The sequence below is a fragment of the Rhamphochromis sp. 'chilingali' genome (assembly GCF_963969265.1).
Source record: "Rhamphochromis sp. 'chilingali' genome assembly, chromosome: 10".
NCBI classification, from domain to species: Eukaryota; Metazoa; Chordata; class Actinopteri; order Cichliformes; family Cichlidae; genus Rhamphochromis; species Rhamphochromis sp. 'chilingali'.
Window position 1 is genome coordinate 4478340 of NC_137937.1, and position 21382 is coordinate 4499721.

A 21382-nucleotide genomic window follows, 5' to 3' on the forward strand; every position below is an offset into this window, starting at 1 on the left:
CTGAAGGAAAAAAGAAGGAACACACGCATGTAAAGGAAGCACTCAAAACGTGCGGCTATCCTAAATGGGCGTTCTTAAAGTCATCAAAGAGGCACAGAAAAGAAGATCAGACACCAGCGAGGGAGGATAAGGACAGACGCAACAACATTGTCATCCCCTATGTAGCCGGTGTATCAGAAAAACTCAGGAGAGTTTTCTCCAAGCATGACATCTCGGTGCATTTCAGACCCAGCAACACGCTCAGACAAAAACTGGTTCACCCAAAAGACAAAACTCCAAAACACAGACTTAACAATGTGGTGTATGCTGTACAGTGCAGCGAGGAATGCCCAGACCTCTACATTGGAGAGACCAAACAGCCACTTCACAAGCGCATGGCACAACACAGAAGAGCCACCTCCACAGGACAAGACTCAGCAGTCCATCTGCATCTTAAGGATAAAGGACACTCTTTCGAGGATGCCGATGTTCACATTTTGGACAGAGAGGACAACATGGTTTGAAAGAGGAGTGAAAGAAGCATCTATGTCCACTGTGAGCGACCATCTTTGAACAGAGGCGGTGGTTTACGACACCAACTGTCTGCCATCTATAATCCAGTTTTGAGTTCCCTCCCCAGACGCCTTAACGCCCACTCACATCCTGGGCCATCTGACCTCAGGAATTCGCATGATAGGGTGGGGCCAGGTTTCACAATGAGCTCACCCGAAACCCTGGCTGATTGTGACCCACACCCAGTTTCACACCTTGGCTCAGGCGATTAGAGGATCATCAGGGGGTCCTTTTGTCCCTCTTGGGGGGAATACTCCCACTATTTTTCTGATTCTTTCATTTCTTTTTTTAATTACTCAGCTTTTTCTAAGTTAAATTCAGGTAACTTAAACCTAGTAATCTTCAGACTTATTTTACCTCTTTTTGCTACAGCTTTCAATATTTTTCTCAGTTTATTTGTTTGAAACACTATGTAACCATTTTACTTCCACCGTTTTATTTATTTGCTAACACAATGCGACTGTCTTTCCTGCTTCTTTGGATACAAACTTTAACACATAGGGATTAAATCCACAGAGCACTCCTTTCACTTTTAAATTGTTGTTTAATTAATTAATTGTTTAAATTTCTTTTCTACTGAAACTGAGCACTCAAAGTGCTTAGTTCCGTCAGAGAGCTTTGTGGTCAGCTTCACAATCTGTCCAGCATCAAACCCTATGCAAAAAATCTTGGTGTGATATTTGACAAGGCGCCTATAAATAAAATGTATTTATAGTCAGCTACCTACTCGTGCGTAACACAAGCAATGAGACACAATGTGCATTTATGATGGTCAAGTCCAGAGGGGCGCCTCTCAGACCTCCTACCATATCCTGTCTGGAATTGACTGTGGCTACAGTAGTCATTAGGATGGTTAGTGTCCTGAGAAGAGAGCTACAACTGAGCCTTGCAGAATCAGTTTTTGGACAGACAGTACGGTGGTGCTCCAGTATCTCCGGAATGAGACCACATGTTTTCGTACATTTGTGGCAAACAGAGTTGCAGCTCTGATGTGGAACAGTGCAAACACATCAGCACAGACAAGAATCCAGCTGACTGCGCCTCGAGAGAGCAAAGAGTAGATGAATTTATGAAGAACACAACGTGGGTGTCTGGGCCAGATTTTCTTCGCAGTCCGGTAGAGTTTTTGCCTAACATGCCATTGAATTATTCAGAAATCACTCCTGTCGATCCTGAGATCAAGAGAGTCACAGTAAACAAGATAAAGGTGTAAGAAAATGTTGCTCTATTCAAGAGACTGATAAACTACCTCTCCTCATGGATAAAGTTGAAAAGATCAGTGGTGTGGCTTCTGAAACTTAAAGCCTTACTTTGGAGTCTCTGTCAAAAACATAAAGAGCTTTATATAGCCAGTGTGGACAATAGCCTAGACAATGATTGACAGCTGATACAAAGTCAGATTGACAGTTTCAAGACAAGCTTTAAGCCTACACAAATTTCAGTGGAAGACCTGGATCAAGCATAGCTTGATATAATCAGATTTTGTCAAAAGGAGAAATTCGCAAAAGTTTCAGCTCAACACATGGGACAAAGTATGAAGCGCACTAGCCACTTATACAAACCCAACCCCGTACTACAAGAGGATCTGTTGAGAGTTGGTGGAAGGCTGACTTGGGCAGCTATGCCAGAAATTGCTATGTAGCCTATTATCTTGTCTAGAGACTTTCACATTTCTGATTTAGTCATCCAACAGATACATGAAGAAACTGGGCATGGAGGGCGCAATCACATGATCTCTGAATTGCGACAGAAGTTTTGGATCCAAGCACCAACACAGCCATTAAAAAGATCATTGCAAAGTGTTTGACATGTCGTCGCTTACATGGGAAAGTTGGAAAACAACTGATGGTTGATCTTCCACAAAAGCGAGTGTTGCCAGATGATCCACCCTTTTACCCGGGTTGGTGTAGACTACTTTGGCCCATTCGAAGTAAGATGTGGAAGAACCATCTTAAAAAGATATGGCATTATAGTCACTTGTTTAGCAATTCATGCAGTGCACACAGAGCTGGCATCATCATTAGACACGAAACTCATGGATTATGGGAAACATCTCCAAAACAGTTCCAGACAAGAAGGGTCTCGTCCGCCGAGTCCCCGCCAAGACTAATGTTTTGGACAGACCCATCACCAAGATTTGTTGCTTGTGGAATCTGAAAGGGCAAGTGGTAAAGACTAAGCCCCAACAATGAGCCAACAATGAGCAATGAGATTCATATTATGTTTGTAAAGTTAAAAAAAAATGTGGCAACTGTTCTCAGGCAATACATTGTTAGAACAATTAGGGGCCGGTAATGTAGCTGCCAAGCATCTGCTTTATATTTTAATTTACGATGGAGTTCATGTTTGTTTTATAAATCATAGATTTGCTACATAAGTCATCTAGTCAGGATTAATAAATTTGAACATTTGTAAGGTAATGACATGTCACTGTTTGGGATTAGAATCTAAAAGGTGTCTACCACTTGAAGTATGTAAGTGCAATAGCAGCATGTGTAATTGGAAAGAGGAGGAGCATGGACAGAGAGGTTCGGAGTCTCACAGTTTTCTGACCATGTGCAAAGGTATTTCTGGATAAATGCTCATTCTTTGGAACTTTTCATGCTTATTTAGGAGGGAGTTCATTGTTACTTCTTCAGTTTGTAATAAATAAACAATGTTCAAATCATAATTCAACTGGAAGCATTTCTTTTGGAAACCAGGAACACACATCAGCCATAGACTCTTTTTTGAACTTGGACTATTGGAAATTACCCCACAGTCCTGATGCTAGACTCCCCACAGAAACCCAAAAAAGTGGTTTATAGATTTCAAGATCCTGCTGTTTGTCTGCAAACAGTCAGGTCACTTTTATCGCGGGACGTGATTGAGATTAAAATTCAATGAAGTGTGCATCCCTAGCACATGCAGCAACAACAAAGACAACACATCATCATGTTATTCAGTCATGGCAATTTATTGTGGGACATCACAAATTTAATAAAGATTAAAATTAAATTAATTGTGCACCCCTAACACTAATGATAACAATAACACTAAAGTGATAACAATGAACTGTTTCAGGGACATTCTTCAGAAAGGCGGCTCTGCAGTAGATGCTGCCATTGCTGCGCTGCTGTGCACCTCCATCATCAACCCACAGAGTTCGGGGATCGGAGGCGGGGTCATATTCACAGTGATGGACAGCTCTGGTAACAAGACACCCTCGAACCTCTTAGCTCAGCCCTGCTGGTGATTAACGTAATAATATGTCACCTTTTCAAAGGTAAAGTGAAAATCATCACCTCCAGAGAGACTGTCCCCAAAAACGTGACCTCTGACCTGCTTAAGTTGTGTCCTAATACCACAGAGTGGACCGTGGAGTGGCCGCACGGTGGGCTGTTTATCTGGCATAATGCTAATATTTATAATATAATAGTCTAATCTGCTCTTGGACTCACCTTTATGCCACAGCTCATTTATTCGGTACAGGTCACTGCTAATGCACACTGTGAGTCATTCCTCATTCCTTAAGAAAGCAAAACTGGGATACTAAAAAAAAAAAAGGAAAAACAGATAAAGAGATAAAGGAAACCACCGGAGGGTTTGGCTGTCGGCAGTTATTAAAGACAATGAGTCGGTGTCCTATATGACATCTGTCAGAGTAATCTAACATAAACACAATGAAACACATGCTAATTAGTTTCAGAAAAAGCCAGAGAGATTGGAGTAGTTAGATCTTTCTCCAAACAGGTCTTAACAGGTCTTTCTCCAAATCATGCACAAGATGTAACACAAAAGTTTTAAAGGTGTAGTCAGTTATCTGTAGAGGTATTTTTAAAATTCTGCACCTTAGTCTGCAAGACAAACTCAAGATATGAAGGATCATACCTACTTTTTATCATCTGAGAGGGTTCTTGTCGCCAAAGAAGTGAAGGAAAGAGACAGTATGACAGGTATCTTGTTAAAATGTCACCCTCCTCCTCACCTCTAACCTCATCTCCTGAACTGAAGTCAGGACTCTAACACACTAAGGAGTACATAAATATTATTATTTAATTACTGTAAGCAGACTGGACAATCAGCACTTCCAACTCCAGGCAGTCAACAGCGAACCAGCTAAACAACAACAACAACTGGTTATAAGCTAACATTAAAGCAGGCTTGAGTTTCCTAAAAATCACATTTTCCTTCTGATAAAAAGTTCAATTATGTTGTAATTTTGTATGAGAATTTATGAAAGCTCTGGACGTCCTAAACAACTCACCTCAGTATCATTATTGTATGGAAGCGAGCTTCACTCACACACACACACACACACACACACACACACACACACACACACACACACACACACACACACACACACACACACTTAAACTAAGACAAAACAATTGGACAAAAGAACAAAACACTAAGATACTAAAGACAGGACTCTCAGATGAGACAGAGACAGACTGGACACAAAGGAAACATCATCAAACTCAAAAGAACACGAAAATAATTTACTCAGGAACAAAAATATATTTAAATACTAGGTCAAAAAAACAAACAAAACAAAACCACACATACAAACATTTTTGTTTGCCAAAGGATTCTAGCTGCTCCACAGTCCTGGGTCCTTTTTGGCATATCTTCCGTTTCATGCACCCAGTGTTTTTTCTTTGAACTGCAGGCAGGCCATTTTAAAACCCAGGTACTTCTACTGTGAAGCCATGCTATTGTAATAGATGCAGTATGCCATTTAGCTTGGTCTTGCTGATGTCAACTTGATGGAAGCATAAGTTGCTCTAAGACCTGTGTACACCTTTCAGCGCTGATGTTGCATTGCCAGATGTGCAAGCAGCCAATTCCATAGGTAATAATGTAATCCCATAACTTCAAAGGTTTTGAATTGAGTATTGATAATGTGGTGGTGTGAAGTCAGATAACCAGTAAAGGTAACAAAATGGTGTTGACAACGCCACCTGGGGAGGGAGTAACACCCCAGGAGAGATTACAGTATTACAGAAGCCCACAGGCTCGTTATTAACAAGCAGAGGCAAGGCAAGTAAAAAAAAAAAGGTTTATTAGACAAAACTACTAAAATCTGCAAAACCGGAGAATCTCTTAAGTAGCAGGGCTGACAACACAAAAACCGTTAATCAAAACACTTTATTAACAAACATTAATTAAAAGGACAAGGTTCGCTGCAACAATGCTACCCTTGTTGAAATAGTAGGTCAGTAAAATAATTAAACAAAATGGTGGAGACCGGCCATTGGGGAGGCAACCTACAGGGAGGAGTGCCCAAGGATGCCACCAGTTACTCACCAGTGTAGTCTCACTGCATTCCTAGCTTCATACCTACAGGGAGTGCAGAATTATTAGGCAAGTTGTATTTTTGAGGAATAATTTTATTATTGAACAACAACCATGTTCTCAATGAACCCAAAAAACTCATTAATATCAAAGCTGAATGTTTGTGGAAGTAGTTTTTAGTTTGTTTTTAGTTTTAGCTATTTTAGGGGGATATCTGTGTGTGCAGGTGACTATTACTGTGCATAATTATTAGGCAACTTAACAAAAAACAAATATATACCCATTTCAATTATTTATTTTTACCAGTGACACCAATATAACATCTCCACATTCACAAATAGACATTTCTGACATTCAAAAACAAAACAAAAACAAATCAGCGACCAATATAGCCACCTTTCTTTGCAAGGACACTCAAAAGCCTGCCATCCATGGATTCTGTCAGTGTTTTGATCTGTTCACCATCAACATTGCGTGCAGCAGCAACCACAGCCTCCCAGACACTGTTCAGAGAGGTGTACTGTTTTCCCTCCTTGTAAATCTCACATTTGATGATGGACCACAGGTTCTCAATGGGGTTCAGATCAGGTGAACAAGGAGGCCATGTCATTAGTTTTTCTTCTTTTATACCCTTTCTTGCCAGCCACGCTGTGGAGTACTTGGACGCGTGTGATGGAGCATTGTCCTGCATGGAAATCATGTTTTTCTTGAAGGATGCAGACTTCTTCCTGTACCACTGCTTGAAGAAGGTGTCTTCCAGAAACTGGCAGTAGGACTGGGAGTTGAGCTTGACTCCATCCTCAACCCGAAAAGGCCCCACAAGCTCATCTTTGATGATACCAGCCCAAACCAGTACTCCACCTCCACCTTGCTGGCGTCTGAGTCGGACTGGAGCTCTCTGCCCTTTACCAATCCAGCCACGGGCCCATCCATCTGGCCCATCAAGACTCACTCTCATTTCATCAGTCCATAAAACCTTAGAAAAACCAGTCTTGAGATATTTCTTGGCCCAGTCTTGACATTTCAGCTTGTGTGTCTTGTTCAGTGGTGGTCGTCTTTCAGCCTTTCTTACCTTGGCCATGTCTCTGAGTATTGCACACCTTGTGCTTTTGGGCACTCCAGTGATGTTGCAGCTCTGAAATATGGCCAAACTGGTGGCAAGTGGCATCTTGGCAGCTGCACGCTTGACTTTTCTCAGTTCATGGGCAGTTATTTTGCGCCTTGGTTTTTCCACACGCTTCTTGCGACCCTGTTGACTATTTTGAATGAAACGCTTGATTGTTCGATGATCACGCTTCAGAAGCTTTGCAATTTTGAGACTGCTGCATCCCTCTGCAAGATATCTCACTATTTTTGACTTTTCTGAGCCTGTCAAGTCCTTCTTTTGACCCATTTTGCCAAAGGAAAGGACGTTGCCTAATAATTATGCACACCTGATATAGGGTGTTGATGTCATTAGACCACACCCCTTCTCATTACAGAGATGCACATCACCTAATATGCTTAATTGGTAGTAGGCTTTCGAGCCTATACAGCTTGGAGTAAGACAACATGCATGGAGAGGATGATGTGGACAAAATACTCATTTGCCTAATAATTCTGCACTCCCTGTATTTCCTAGTGTGTATGTACACGCACATGCATCAGGTGGGATTCCACCACACACGCCTAGCCCCCACAACAAGCTGCCGAGCCTCCACTAAAGCAAAAAAACAAAACAAAAAACCAACAAAACCTATAAATCAAAACATAAAATATCAAACAACTCAGTAAATAAGATATAAACGAAACAAGAACAAATACGAGACAACAAGAAAAAACAAGATACAACTCCTTTTAAAAACATGTTTAAAATATAACAAACAATCAAGAGTAAAATACCACAAAACAAAGAAAAAGTGAATGCCAGTTTATAAATTACAGTAAAACAACAACAAGGCTACAACAAGACAGCAGCAGTGAGTAGGCCTGCAACAAAACAGGGGAAACAGTCATTCAGGGTCCACCCTACTACATGCCAAACTGTAGATAACCCATGATAATCCTACTTACAACCCTTTAGCAGTTATACAGAGTAAGCAATTTCCAGGGGAACTGAATCCAGTCTGCAATACTTAACAGCCTGTGATCACCTTGAACGGGAATGAAGTTGCTAGAACTCAAGAGTGGACCACAGCTGTTCCTTATAACCAACCTCTGATAAACAGCTAAGGGAAGGGTGAATGTTCATGCTGCGTTCACAGACACCATGTATGTAATTTCCAGGGGGGTTGAGGGGGTTATGACCCCCCCAATAATCAGACCCCCCCCCCCCCCCCCCCCCCCCCCCCCCCCCAATAAAATTACAAATTATCTTGCATAAATACGCTGTTGATTTTCTTTCCTCCTCTCAGGTATTACCAGCAAAATAGTTGCATGTTTAACCATCTGGGAATTTACCCAGATTTATTTATTTATTTAGACAGAGCTCTTGACGCTCCCAATGTTCAGCACAAAGTTACGCCGATGTATGAACCAACATCCACCAAATCCAACCCACTACAATAATAAGCTGCACTTAACAATGTTAAAGCCCTTTCCTGTTTAGCCCAGAGGATGCGGGATCCACATTTTTTTAAAAACTAAAAAAATGTGTTTGTCTGATGTCGGAGCAGTTTTCCACTTTGCCTCAGTCCTTTTTAAGTGAGCTTTGGCCCAGAGAAGACAGCAGCACTTCTGGATCATGTTCATGTGTGGTTTTCTTTTTTGCATGATAGAGTTTCAATTTGTGGATGGCACACTGAACCACGAAAAACTAAATACATGCTTACTGTTGTGGAGAGGTGGTCAGGGGGTGTTATGACTAAAATGCAACAGTGCCACCTAGGGGAATTTCACCCCTAGGAAACATAAAGAGAGTGTTTTCAGACTAAACAAAAGAATTACATAGGTTTGAAGATGCACTACTGAGGCAAATTGGTTCCAAAATTAAAATACCGTTATTAAATACATTTGCTAAAAGACAAAAAAGGATTAATAAGCAATTGCAGCCCAGAGCACAATGAAATTTGACTGTGGCACAGCCTCAATAGGTTAGGCTAAAGTGTCCTACTATATTACTTTTCCACCAAATTATGTGTGTGTTTTAACAACAAAGAGAAATATAATATTAATGATTTTTAAACTTAAAATAACCCCTAACCACACGGAAAGACCATCTCTGAATCGAGGAGGGGGCCAAAGGGTATAAGATTGGGAAAACCTGCAGTCAGCTGAGACTGAAGAAGTCACTTGGATGAGTGACAAAACTGAAAACGTTACGTCCAGATGAACAGAATCAACTTTTGGGGGCTTAACCACACAGCTTTTTACATACTCGAAATAGAATTTAGTCTGCGTAATACTACAAATTTTGGTATCTCTCCTATACTAAGTAAATTAAGATCAGTATTGCTGATACCAATACTTTTAACCTATAAAGGGAACTTATGTAGGGGAGAGCAATGTGTCATGATTTTTGAGCTGATTTATTGCACATTTGCCAAATTCGACCTGTCCAGGGTGTACCCCGCTTCTGACCCTAAGACAGCTGGGATAGGCTCCCAGCTGTCCCTCGCAACCCTGAATTGTGATGGAGAAAGTACGAATGGATGGACAGTGGGACACATACTGGACTTTGAACATAGAAAAGAATTCAAATCCAATCCAACTGCGTTAGGATCGATTCGATACTGATACCTGTGATGGTATTGATACTATCGATATTTGCAGAGAATACATAAAGTCTTCATACAGTAAAATATATAATCATCACATTAAACGTTTTCTATGAGAAAGATCAGTTTCTGAATGGGCTGTTCAACAATAGACAGCTTGCCAGGATGCTGTCCCATCTTTCCCATTTTCTGGTTTCCAGAAAATATAAATTCTACCCCAGGACGAATCTTAACTTTCCTCACAAGTCCATCTTTTTTTTTTTTTTTTTTTTTTTTTTTTCGACATTACGTTATGGCAGAGCTTCAGTTCATCCTTTGTCATTTTTTTTTTTTTTTTTTTTTTTTTTAATAAATAGGACAGGGGGAATGAATGAGAGAGAGAGGGGGAGAGAAAGAAAGAAAACCAAAGGGGAGAAGAGACGGTGAGAAGGGGGGGGAAGAGAGAGAAAAAAAAAAAAACTCCTGGGTCACCTGTATGGAGAAAAAAAACAAAAAAAACAAACAAACAAACAAACAAACAAAAACAAACAGAGGAGACAGCAAACAACAAAGAGCAACATAAGTCCACAAGTCCATCTTAATCAGTCATTGTTTCTGCTTTGGCTAATTTCTACTGAAGCTGGAAATCTTGTGAAATGCTGAAGTGGGGCCAGAGACACAGGTTACTGTGGATGCACATGTCCCTGTCCCTTTTGTTGCTGTCAGCAGAGTACAAATGACCTTCCTGCATTACTTCCTGATTGTCTGTAGTGTGTTGACTTTGAAGGGAAGCTGTAGATCCATATATAGAATGAGCATAGTCTCTGTTAAGAAGCGTCTTTATACAGCAATAAGAAATGGGAGTGTGTGAGAAAGATGGGTCAAGAAAAGAAAGGGGCTACAGACACCTTTTATTAATGGGGCCCAGAGTTCTGTGCTACACCCCTGCACACAGGGTGCATAAACAGTAAGAAAAGTAAGCATAAGATATGCTAAATGCTTCTATAAGCCAGAAATAGTGTAAATATGCAAATATAGTGAAATAAACTAAAACTAAAATGCAAAATGTTATCTCCAACATAATTAGTTACAAATGCACACACACTTAAAAAGTACAGTGTTTCTGTTACAGTTCAACGTGGGGGACTCAAGCGCAGGACTCCAGGATCAACTATAGACAAGAATTTATTTACATAATCCACCAGGTGTATATACAGGAAGTGCAGGGCAGTGCTATATACAACAATGTGAGGGATGGGGCTCCAGGGAAATCCAAAGGGGGAAATCACTCGTTCTCCAACTCTCCACACTGACAACCACAGATCCACTCCTCACACTCGACACAAAGTTTCACACAGGGAAGGTATCCAGGAGGTCTGTAGACGAGGAAACGAGAATTAATTACAAAGTTCACTATAGACTCTTGACTTAGCTGTGCTGTAGTTTCGACTCTCACTGACGCATGGCAGACAACGATCCAGCAAACACCAGCAGTCCCGTCCTGGCTTAAATGCCGATCACCTTGATGGGCATCAGGTGTGTTTCCCTTCCGTGGGCGTGGGCATGGGCCGAGGGTGTGAACCCACAATGAGTTCCGCCCCAGCGACAGAGAGGAGGAGAGAGAGAGCGAGAGAGAGAAAAATGTAGAAATAGCCGATCAGCGTCTCGCTGATCCCCCAGGCCGTGACAGTTTCCCTCTGAAAATGGAGCAGAATATAGTATTTAAAGAGCACCAAATTATAACAAATGTCATCTCAGATCATTAAAGGTCAGGACCTTACAGTTTACTTAAAACACGAGCAAATGTATGTGGGACTTTCCAGCACTGACTACCCATTATCTGTCTAACCAGATAGCAAATGGATTGGGGTTCCTGGGGAAATTCGAGGTTATGAAGCGGCACACCGGCTTTATGGGAAGTTGCCGTGGGCCGACCTCTTTCAGCCGACCATCAAATTAGCCAGAGAAGGATTCCCTATTCCTTACTACCAAGGTCAACACATCCCACGCATTGGTAACACGTCACTACGGTATGAAATACACCCACAATGTGATTTCAAAAATACAAAGAGCAAACAATGAATGGTTCAGCTTTATTTCACTGTCTTTGTCTTTTAGGGAGTTATATTTAGATAAAAATGGGAACCTGCTTAAGACCGGTGATACTGTGAAATTTGAGAAACTGGCTGACACTTTGATCGCAAACGAGGGACCAGATGTGTTTTACAACGGAACAATAGCAAAGAATTTAACCAGTGACATTCAGGATGCAGGTATTATCAGACGGGTTTCATCCTGCTCTCTTTCTGACCGTTTTCTATGTCTGCCAGGCACAATGATCTAATTACAAATTACAAAAATCTATTGGTTTTGGAAAACTGTAACATGATCCCTCACAGGCTACACTGTGATCTGTCTCGATCCATTCAAACTCTTGATTATGAAATTCATTGTGTTCATTTGTACTCAGCAGAATCATTTGTTTCACTGTTCTTGCTCAGGAGGAAACCTCACACGGGAGGACTTGGAATTGTATGAAGCTAAAGTGACTGATGCGTGGAATATTTCTTTGGGAGAGTATAAGCTGTACTTCCCTCCGCCCCCTGCAGGAGGAGCCATCCTCAGCCTCATCCTCAACATCATGAAAGGTTCCTGATTGTTGCTTCTAGCATGTAGAGTTTGATTCATATAGGAAAATGATGCTTATCAATCTTTACAAATGTGATACACTAAGAATTGATGTTTTCAATCCAAAAATTATTTTTTTTTAAAATATTTTTAGGATACAAAATGGAATCAGAACCTAAGACGACTGATGAAAAGATTTTGTTTTATCACCGTTATATTGAAGCTTTAAAATTTGCCAATGAATTAAAGACAAATATCAGCGATCCAAACTTCAGCTCAGATGAAGTAAGTATCTCAAAATCCTACAGATTTGCACCTGCTTTGTTGCATAAAGAATGATTCTATTTAAGTGACTAAACAATTAAAAGTAACAATACCACATCACAAAACACAAAACAAACCACCCCTTGCCTGCAGCTCATCCACAAACTACACCCCACCACAGTCAGTTTATGCACACTGATAATGAGTTGAGGTTTTTTTGTAATATCTCTGAGTTTTGCACAGTTGGACTTTAGGTTAATTTGTTGGGTTGAGATTGTGACTTTGTGTTAACAAAGTGTTTTTACAGAAGTGTTCACCTTTGTTAATGATCAATCAGGGGCATTTGATTATCAGTACCTGGCTGCTACTTACAATTAAAGTTCTTATAGAAGCACTAAGGGTGTAGAAAACCAGTAGAGTGCTGTAAGAATTTCTTTGAGTCTCAGCATTTTCATTTCAGCATCATTCTGAGCAGTGATGTAGCTTTTAAAACATATACATATAAATACAAGTTTTAAAAGCACATAAACCTAAATTGGCTTAATATTTGTCTTTAATTTAGTATGTATATATTATTGTTATTATTATCTTAGTATTTAAATATAAGTATAATTTTGTGTAATGTGATGTTTTCAGATACTCTGTAGTTCACACAGATGACTGAATTTCAGAGACTCTATCTTTGGCAGTCATATGTTGAGCTTGATCACTAACCAATATTATAACCTCTAGTATTCATTCATTCATTCATCTTACATCAGTGATGGATCAATGATCAAAATTCTGTTAACATTTGGCTCCAATTTTATAAATTTCTTGACAGCAATGTATTTTCTGTAATGTGCATATTTATTTAGTTTCATTAATTCATTTTATTAATTCTCTGTATTTCACACAGATGGCAAAGAAACTGACACAGGATAGCTTTGCAGACAGCAAACGAAGCTTGATCAGCAGCGACAAGACTCGTGATCCTGGCATCAACTTGTATCTGGACAGCATCGGCACCACACATGTATCTGTGCTGGCTGAAGATGGATCTGCTGTGTCTGTCACCAGCAGCATCAACGATGAGTCAGTACCTGCATCATTCTGTTTCACTGCTAGAAACCAGCTATCAGATATTTTTCTTTCTTGAAACTGAAGATTTAAGAGATTATGGAGGAACTTATTTTTAGACTATTTCTATACTACAAAGAGTGTCTTGGCTTTGTAGTTAATTTAGTTTTTTTGTTTACAGATTCGGCTCCAGGGTCCTCTCTCCAAGCACTGGAATCATTCTCAACAACCAGCTGTCTGACTTCTGTGGTAGAGCTGATAGCGTCTCTCCTGGTAAGAGATCAGTAGGATGCTTTTTACATTTATTATTTATGAAATACAAGTAATCAGACGAGGAAGGTGGATTATTTCAAAACTAATACCACAAAGAGTTAAATTTTTTTCCTGAAATTATTTTCCTGACAGGACATATTTCTTTAAGTAATTTCTATTAATGGCAAAATAGTGCCATTGAGGAAATGAGAGGAGAAAATGGCATTTCATAATTCATTGTGATGCATCATATTTTGTTGATCATGGAAAAACTAAACTTGTTGATCATTTCCACGATGTTTTGCCAAACTGAAACACATCATGTGAATTTGGACTAAAATTGCATTTTCTGTTTAATACCATAGCCTGCTAAAATGTTTGAATGTTCAAGAACAGGCACAGTTTTACTACTGCTGTAGTAAAATCTGTTTCCATGTCAACGTGTTGTTGTGTGAAGTTTTTCCTTCACACTGTCACCAAGTACTTGCTCATAAGGGGCTCTTCTTATTGTTGGGGGTTTCTCTCTACTGAAGTGGGTTAACCTTATAATATAAATGTACCATTGTGATTTGACGGTATATGGATATTTATATTCATTTAAAATTATATAGAGGACAGCACACTGGCACGGTGTTGCCTTATAGCATAGGTGTCAAACTCTGGCCCGCGGGCCAAATTTGGCCCGGAGCCTAATTACATTTGGCCCGCAAAGCCATACCAAATTACTATTAGAGCTGGCCTACTGGTATTATACAGCTAATAGATATATTGTTTAGTATTAAGCTTTGTTTGTTCCATATTCAGTTTTTCAGCAAAACGTGTTTGAGTCCATAAGAAAAGATTCATTCTTATATCTGGAGGAATAAATATATTTCAATAAATATTAATGTTAGCCCGCGACTTTGTTCCAGTTTTGAATTTTGGCCCACTGTGTATTTGAGTTTGACACCCCTGCCTTATAGCAAGAAGGCCCTGAGTTTGATCCCACTTGTGTGGAGCTTGCATGTTCTCCCCATGTTTGTGTGAGTTCTCTCTGGGTACTGCAGCATCCTCCCACAGTCCAAAGACATGCAGTTAGTAGGGTTAGGCTAATTGGTGAATCTAAATTGCCCATAGGTGTGAATGCGAGTGTCTCTCTGTGTTAGCGCTGCATCCGGCTAGCGACCTGACCTCGGTTTACCCTGCCTCTCGCCCTATGGTAGCTAGGATTGGCTCCACCACCCCTGCAACCCTGAGAAGGATAAGCTGAAGATAATCGATGGATGAATCTATATATAGATCTATAATATTGATTCAAGTGTGTTCAAGGTTCTGTATAATTCAGTTTGGACATAGCATCATTCAAACATTAATCTAACACACTGACAGAGTCTCAGTAATAGCTGCACTTTGAAAGACATTTCACTTTAGTTTGATACAGATTCAGTAGCGATAACTCACTTGTTGTGTGTGCACTTTCATCATTTGTTGATAAGCATGGGCGGATGCAATTCTAAACTTGTTTGTAGAGCACAGGTGTCGAACTCCAGGCTTTGAGGGCCAGTGTCCTGCAGATTTTACATGTGTCCTTGATCAAACACAGATAAATTACCTCCTCAGCGGCTGTATCCCAATTCAGGGTCTGCAGCCTTAAAGTACGCAGCCTTAACGGTCCACAAGGGCCGCGTAATCAAAGACCGCTGAGGCCGGAAGTGCGAGGCTTGTGAAATGGGACGGTCTAGCCTCCGTCGCGCTGCCCAGGTTGCCTAGCAACCATGATACTAACAGCTGGAAACGTTTCATACAGCTTTGTTTGACAGGAATGAAGGAGAAACCTTTTTGTTCATTTGTTTGTTTGTTTCTACATGAGCTTTGATCATTCTCTGTAAGATTAAGCTCAGCTATTGAACGGCGTATATTTTAAAGTAAAGGCTTTAAAACCAAGTTAGCACAAACGTCACTAATGTCACATAACTTTGCCGACATGTGGCCAACAGTAATGTTTAATGTTCTTCGTTATTAAACATTTGCACATAAATAAGTGACATAATATTCAGTACTTACTTAAAGTTTACTCTTCGGGCGCCCCTCATCCGCCGTTTTTTTTTTTTTTTTTTGGCAAAATTATCGACACCCACCGCCATGCTATGCATTATGGGATATGTTGGGCCACGAAGTCTACACTGCCACATCCTTAAAATTCAGGGAAATGAAGGACGCATTTGAGGGCAGCATTTCGAGCAGCCTTTGAATTGGGACAGCCTTCGTCGCGTCGCTGTGACGTAATCTGTTGGGTCTAAACTCAGACCCTGCTGTATCCAGGACTTATTCCCGTGAAAGAAAAACAAGGCAACAGCGATCAATCGATTTACTTGCAAGGGAGGCCTCGTCGGTATCTCAGAAACGCACTTCGAATCTCCTTACGAGTGACCCCGATGATGGCCTCCTCTCGCTGCCTTTTATTGAAAACGTTCACACAATAAACAATAGTTTACAAACACCTCCCCTCATAACCCCCCTTGGTTACAAAGACAAGGCACTGTATGTGTGTGTTCTCCTGCTGACCAAAAAGGGTCATAAAAGCATAAAAGCAGGAGCAACATCCTTGGTCATAAAGAGGGTAGTCTCCCCCACACCCAATTCATGGTTCACCCTAGATAACAAAGTGAAGCCATACAAAGGGGAGGAAGTTTACCAACATCAAACAGACCTTCACAAGGATGTGCCTGTGATAAAACACTACAGCCCCCACCCAGAACCTCGAGAATCTGGGGAGGGGGGAAGAAATAATTTCTTTCATCACAGAGTTAAAACAATGTAGAGATGGTAAGCATAAAAATGACAAACATTTAACAATTCACTTTAACATAATCGGCCTTAAAATGCGGCCTTTAAGGCTGCAGACCCTGAATTGGGATACAGCCAACATGTCTTGGAGTTCTCCAGAAGCCTGGTAATGAACTAATCATTTGATTCAGGTGTGTTCACCCAGAGTCTTATCTAAAACCTGCAGGACACTGGCCTTCGAGGCCGGGAGTTTGACACCCCTGTTGTAGAGTATAAAAAATTCAGGTATGAAAATACTGCATGAAAATACAGTCACTGATTCGTGTATGAAACATTTGTGTAAATGATTTATGCACAGATATGTGTGTACAGACTGATTTCTGTTTTCTAGTTTTGTCATTCAAGGTCTTTGTTGTATTTCTCAGGGGAGCGGCCTCCCTCCAATATGGCCCCATCTGTGCTGAAGTCTCCGTCGAAGACGCTGGTGATTGGAGGGTCTGGTTCTGAAACGATTCCACCGGCTGTGGCCTCGGTATGTATGCATGGTACACACAAAGGTGCCGTTACATATTAAATAAAATAAATTGATGTGGACTGATGCTGGTCTTTGCTGTTAAAGCTTGCATCATAGCAACAAGATTCTTCACCCTAATTTATCCTGTAATCATCACTTTCTCATCTCATTTTTTTTTCTCTCCAAGGCGCTCATGAACCACCCTTGGTTTGGAAAGAGCCTTAAGGAGGCAATTATTACGCCTGTTGTTCTTGTAGACTCTAAAAGTGAAGTAAAACCTGAACCCAAGCTTGAAAAGGTAATTTATTCAATGTATTTAAATGATAAATTAATAAGTTCTACTTCTCTTGTTCCATCTGAGTCTCTCTCCTCTTTGCCCTGCAGGATGTAGTTGATGGTCTTGAAGCTAAGGGACATAAAATAGCAAAATTCTACAACACAGTTAACGCTGTGGAAAAGGCGGGCAGCTGTATCTCTGCATGGTCTGATGAAAGGAAAAAAGGCAAAGCAGCTGGTTACTGAGACCAAGAGTCAGTGATGTCAGTTATACAGCATGGTCTTAAGGTTATGGACACTGCTGTAGCTACAACATTGGTAAATCTATATTCGTCTGTTAACTGATAGATCATTCATGCTTTGCTCATGTGTATAAAAAGTTTGTAATATTGAAAACATAATGCAACGATCAGATCAGTTAAATCCCAAATTTCATGCAAAAATGTGCAAAGATAGCACTGTAAAAACTAGAAATGTAATTTTTTTAAAAAGTAGGGATTGCTGTTGATATCCGCCTCAATTTTTTTACAATCAATATGACCTTCTAAATATTTGTTTATTTTGGGTTTTGATACATATAGAATTGACTAAACAAGGAAACAGCTTTCAGGTCAAAATGTGAAGCCCATGCCTGTTTCTTTGACCTGCATTCTTTCTAAAAAGCAGGCCAGCAGGTTGAGACTGACTGCAGAAATCTTTGGTTATAGTAAACAATTCATATTTTCAAGTCTCATCAAATTCATGTTTACTTTGTAGATTTTAGCCCACTGGATAGTCCAGAAGGGAGATAAAGTAGGGTACACTTTAGGGCAGCCCTAAGTTATCTATCAATTGATTTGTAGTTTAACCCCCCAGCCCCCACCCAATGTTTTTTATTATTATGTTTTTATATTTAGTTTTCATATTAAGATTTTGAGCTTCATTAATCCTGCTATGTTTTTGCTCTTATAAAGTGTGGGTAATTCTGCTGATGTGCTCAGGGTAAAAGTTAATCTGACAAGCAGTTTGTGAGGCAGGTTTTCTTTTTTACCTCAGTATCTGTCTGAGCTCCTGTCTGTTTATGATTAATAAAGTATTCTGATTCTGATTGTTTCAGGATGACCTGCCATTATTCAATGACACATCTGCTTACCTGCATCTTTTGCTCGTTTCTCCTCCTCTTCTTTTCTCTTTTTTCTAAACTGAGGACCTGATGGCTTTGAACTTTTCTTGTCCATCTTCCATTGGTTTTAATTTTGCACTCCAATATGAACACCCTTCCCCCAACCCAAGGATCACCACAACATGATCTAACACACCTACACCTTAGTTCACAGATTCACTTTGTCTAGGGTGCATTTCTGAGATTTCACACAACCCAGGATTCAAATCATGAATACATAATGGGCTTGGATTTACAACATTATAAATGAAATGTGCTCTATTTGGAAGCAGCCGGCCCCCCTCCCCTTTCGACGGCTTGTGTGTGAGACTTTAAATCATCAAACTATAAATTTTAAACTGTTATTGATCCCTTTACCCCTGGTCCTAAAGTGTACATTTGTTTTCTTACTCTTCTTATATATATTGTTTGTTTACTTGCACTGCTGTAACTGGAGCCTTGTCGTCTCGTCTCTCTATATACTGGACTGTATGTAGCGGAGATGACAATAAAGTTTACTTTGACTTCAGCAGCGAGCAGGCGCAAATTATAAATCTGTATCATGATGTCTGGTGTGTTTGTGTTTGTTGGTTTGTTTTTATTTTGTTTTACTTTGCGAGATGGTTATTAGATGCTGCTCCAGCCGGTCAGAAAATCCCCCGCCGCCCCGCCCTCTCCTCTCTGCGCCGCAAGCAGCAGGCGCACCTCGCAAACGAAGGGCGCCCTTACTCCCAGCAAATGGGCGATAGAAAACCGATCGGTGCCTGTACCATTCCCAATATGCGCTGGCTGACGTCGGGGCAGCATGAGTACGAGAATTTTTATTTTTTTTTGCCGATGCCCGTGATGCCGCCCCCCACCACGATGCCGCCCCGGGCAACTGCCCGTGTCGCTCCTTATCTAAAACCGCTACTGATTGTAACTGACTGTAAAAAGTCAGCACAACGAAAATAAACAACATCTAAACTTGGATTATATCTGACCCAGATAGACTGCAGTTCATAACTTCTTACCTGAAGTTCAGTTCACCGCCTTGGGTCTCTCCTCCTCCTGTATATCCTGAGTTATTTTTACACATCGACCAGCATCTGGCCAATCCACCACCTTTCATTGTTTATACCGTTACAAAAAAAAAAAAAAAAAATCATCGGCCCATAAAAATTAAATATCAAATCGGCCCACCGGGCAAATAAATGCCCGCTGGCCAGTCCAGCTATGGTCGTGCCATTATTTAACCCTTCGCGTGCCAGCTGTGGCACGTGTGCCCAGGGTTGCCAACCCCTGTAGTAGAGCAATCTCAAGATGATGGGCCGAGGAGGATCACTTTGTTTGGGACGTTGGCGATTCACTCTATGTGCTCGATCGATAAGTAGCTTCTCCTCGAGAGATAGCGCCTCTGCCAAAAGTTGCGAAACAAACTCCCTCTGTGCCCTCTGGTATTCCCACGATTCTTACATTATTCCTCCTGGAGCGTGCCTCAAGATCTTCACATTTCTCATCTAACTTCTTTAACTCTGTAGACAAACGCTCCACAGTGGCCTCGAGAGTGCCAATGGTGTCAGAGTGGTTTGAGGCACAGGCCTGCAGTTCAGTTAAAGTGTTATCATGCCTGGCCACATCGCTTTTTATGTCCGAAATTGAGGCCTGGATGCTCTGGTTCAAGGATGATATCTCGCCTCTTATGGTGGTAGAAATCTCTAATCTGCGAGTGTCCCGTGTAGCGCACAATTCAGACTTGATGGAATTTATCTCTGAACGTAAGCTAGTTATAGCGGTTAGTAGCGCTTTATTCGACGGCTTGCATTCATCCTTTTCCAGTGCAGGCGGGGGGGCGCACCAGACCAGAGTCTGAAGAGGCTTCGAGGCCTACATCGCTCGCATCGTTCTTCTTAAGTTTGGGCTTCACCATTGTCGAGAGGCTCCATGAAATATATCCACAGTAATCAATGGAAATGTGCTATATAAATAAATTTGACCTTGAACTTTTTAGTTGTTTTATGTGTTTTACTGATAGGAATAGATAACCTGGACTTAAACTGGATATGTTTTGTTTTGAAACTGTCAGCTTTGTGTACAATAAATTCTTTTCTTCAGTTTTTAATGTCTGCCTTGTTTTTATTGTTGGATTGCATCCAAATTTCCCTTATGGAAATCACAAGTCGGAAACTTTATGAAGCTGCAGAAGCTTATAGAAAAGAATGCCGTTCAAAACACACAGGTCACATGATCACAACTAAATCAAACGCTTTGGTGCGCTTCACCCCAGTTTTAACTGATGAAACAGTTTTTCAGATAATTGTCTACATAGAATCACTGTCTGATGGATTAAAAACCTTACATCCTCTGTGGGTTTGCTGTGTAGGACGACATGTTGATAGCAGGTTGAAAAGCAAAAGATGCACAACATGGTCTACAGGTACTCCCAAATGGAAGGACCTGCTATCCATGTATGGATGGGGGCTCATCTCTGTTTATGCACCAAAGAAACCTCAAGAATTGTTTGTCTTTGGAGAGTAGGCACACCTGGTGAAACATGCCCCTACATCACTGATGCTGTGCTCCTTGAAGCGCACTCCAACCGGGGAAGAACTCAAGACAGGCAATAGAGTCTTGTTCAAATTAAGTTCCTTGTAATGAAAGGAGCAGTTCAAGACCATTCTATTTTTGCCATTGCGCTGGACCATGTGATGAAGTATTTACCATCTCTCTTTGCTCTTGGGAGGTAACATCCGGTTGCAGTTTGGCTACAACACCACAGCTTACCAGTTTTTCAATTTCTGCATTGTTTGCAGCACCCATTGCTTAGATGTTTCTCTATACTCTTATAGTTTGGCAATATTGCCTCTTGGGTTGCTTGGAAAAATGGCATATCCTTTCTCCTCAACAAGGGTTTGGCATACCGGTACAGTATCTAAAGGGCTTTCTGATCCTCCTTGGACATTGTTACCTCCTTTTCACTTTTTTATGGTAGAATGT

The 21382-nt window shown here is 40.8% G+C and overlaps 1 protein-coding gene across 1 annotated transcript in view; it reads left to right on the top strand.

Annotated features, from left to right (window-relative positions):
- Positions 1–18935, top strand: part of LOC308403908 (glutathione hydrolase 5 proenzyme-like) — a gene marked incomplete at its 5' end in the record, with an annotated part of 48516 nt that extends 29581 nt beyond the window's left edge. Inside the window, 11 exons of the mRNA XM_080893703.1 lie at positions 3616–3743; positions 3818–3925; positions 11359–11536; positions 11625–11779; positions 12008–12154; positions 12289–12419; positions 13288–13472; positions 13639–13730; positions 16901–17007; positions 17177–17287; positions 17374–18935. Coding sequence (XP_080749829.1) covers positions 3616–3743; positions 3818–3925; positions 11359–11536; positions 11625–11779; positions 12008–12154; positions 12289–12419; positions 13288–13472; positions 13639–13730; positions 16901–17007; positions 17177–17287; positions 17374–17511 — 1480 coding nt within the window. The 3' untranslated portion in view covers positions 17512–18935. The remainder of the gene's footprint in view (positions 1–3615; positions 3744–3817; positions 3926–11358; positions 11537–11624; positions 11780–12007; positions 12155–12288; positions 12420–13287; positions 13473–13638; positions 13731–16900; positions 17008–17176; positions 17288–17373) is intronic.
- Positions 18936–21382: the final 2447 nt, after the last annotated feature.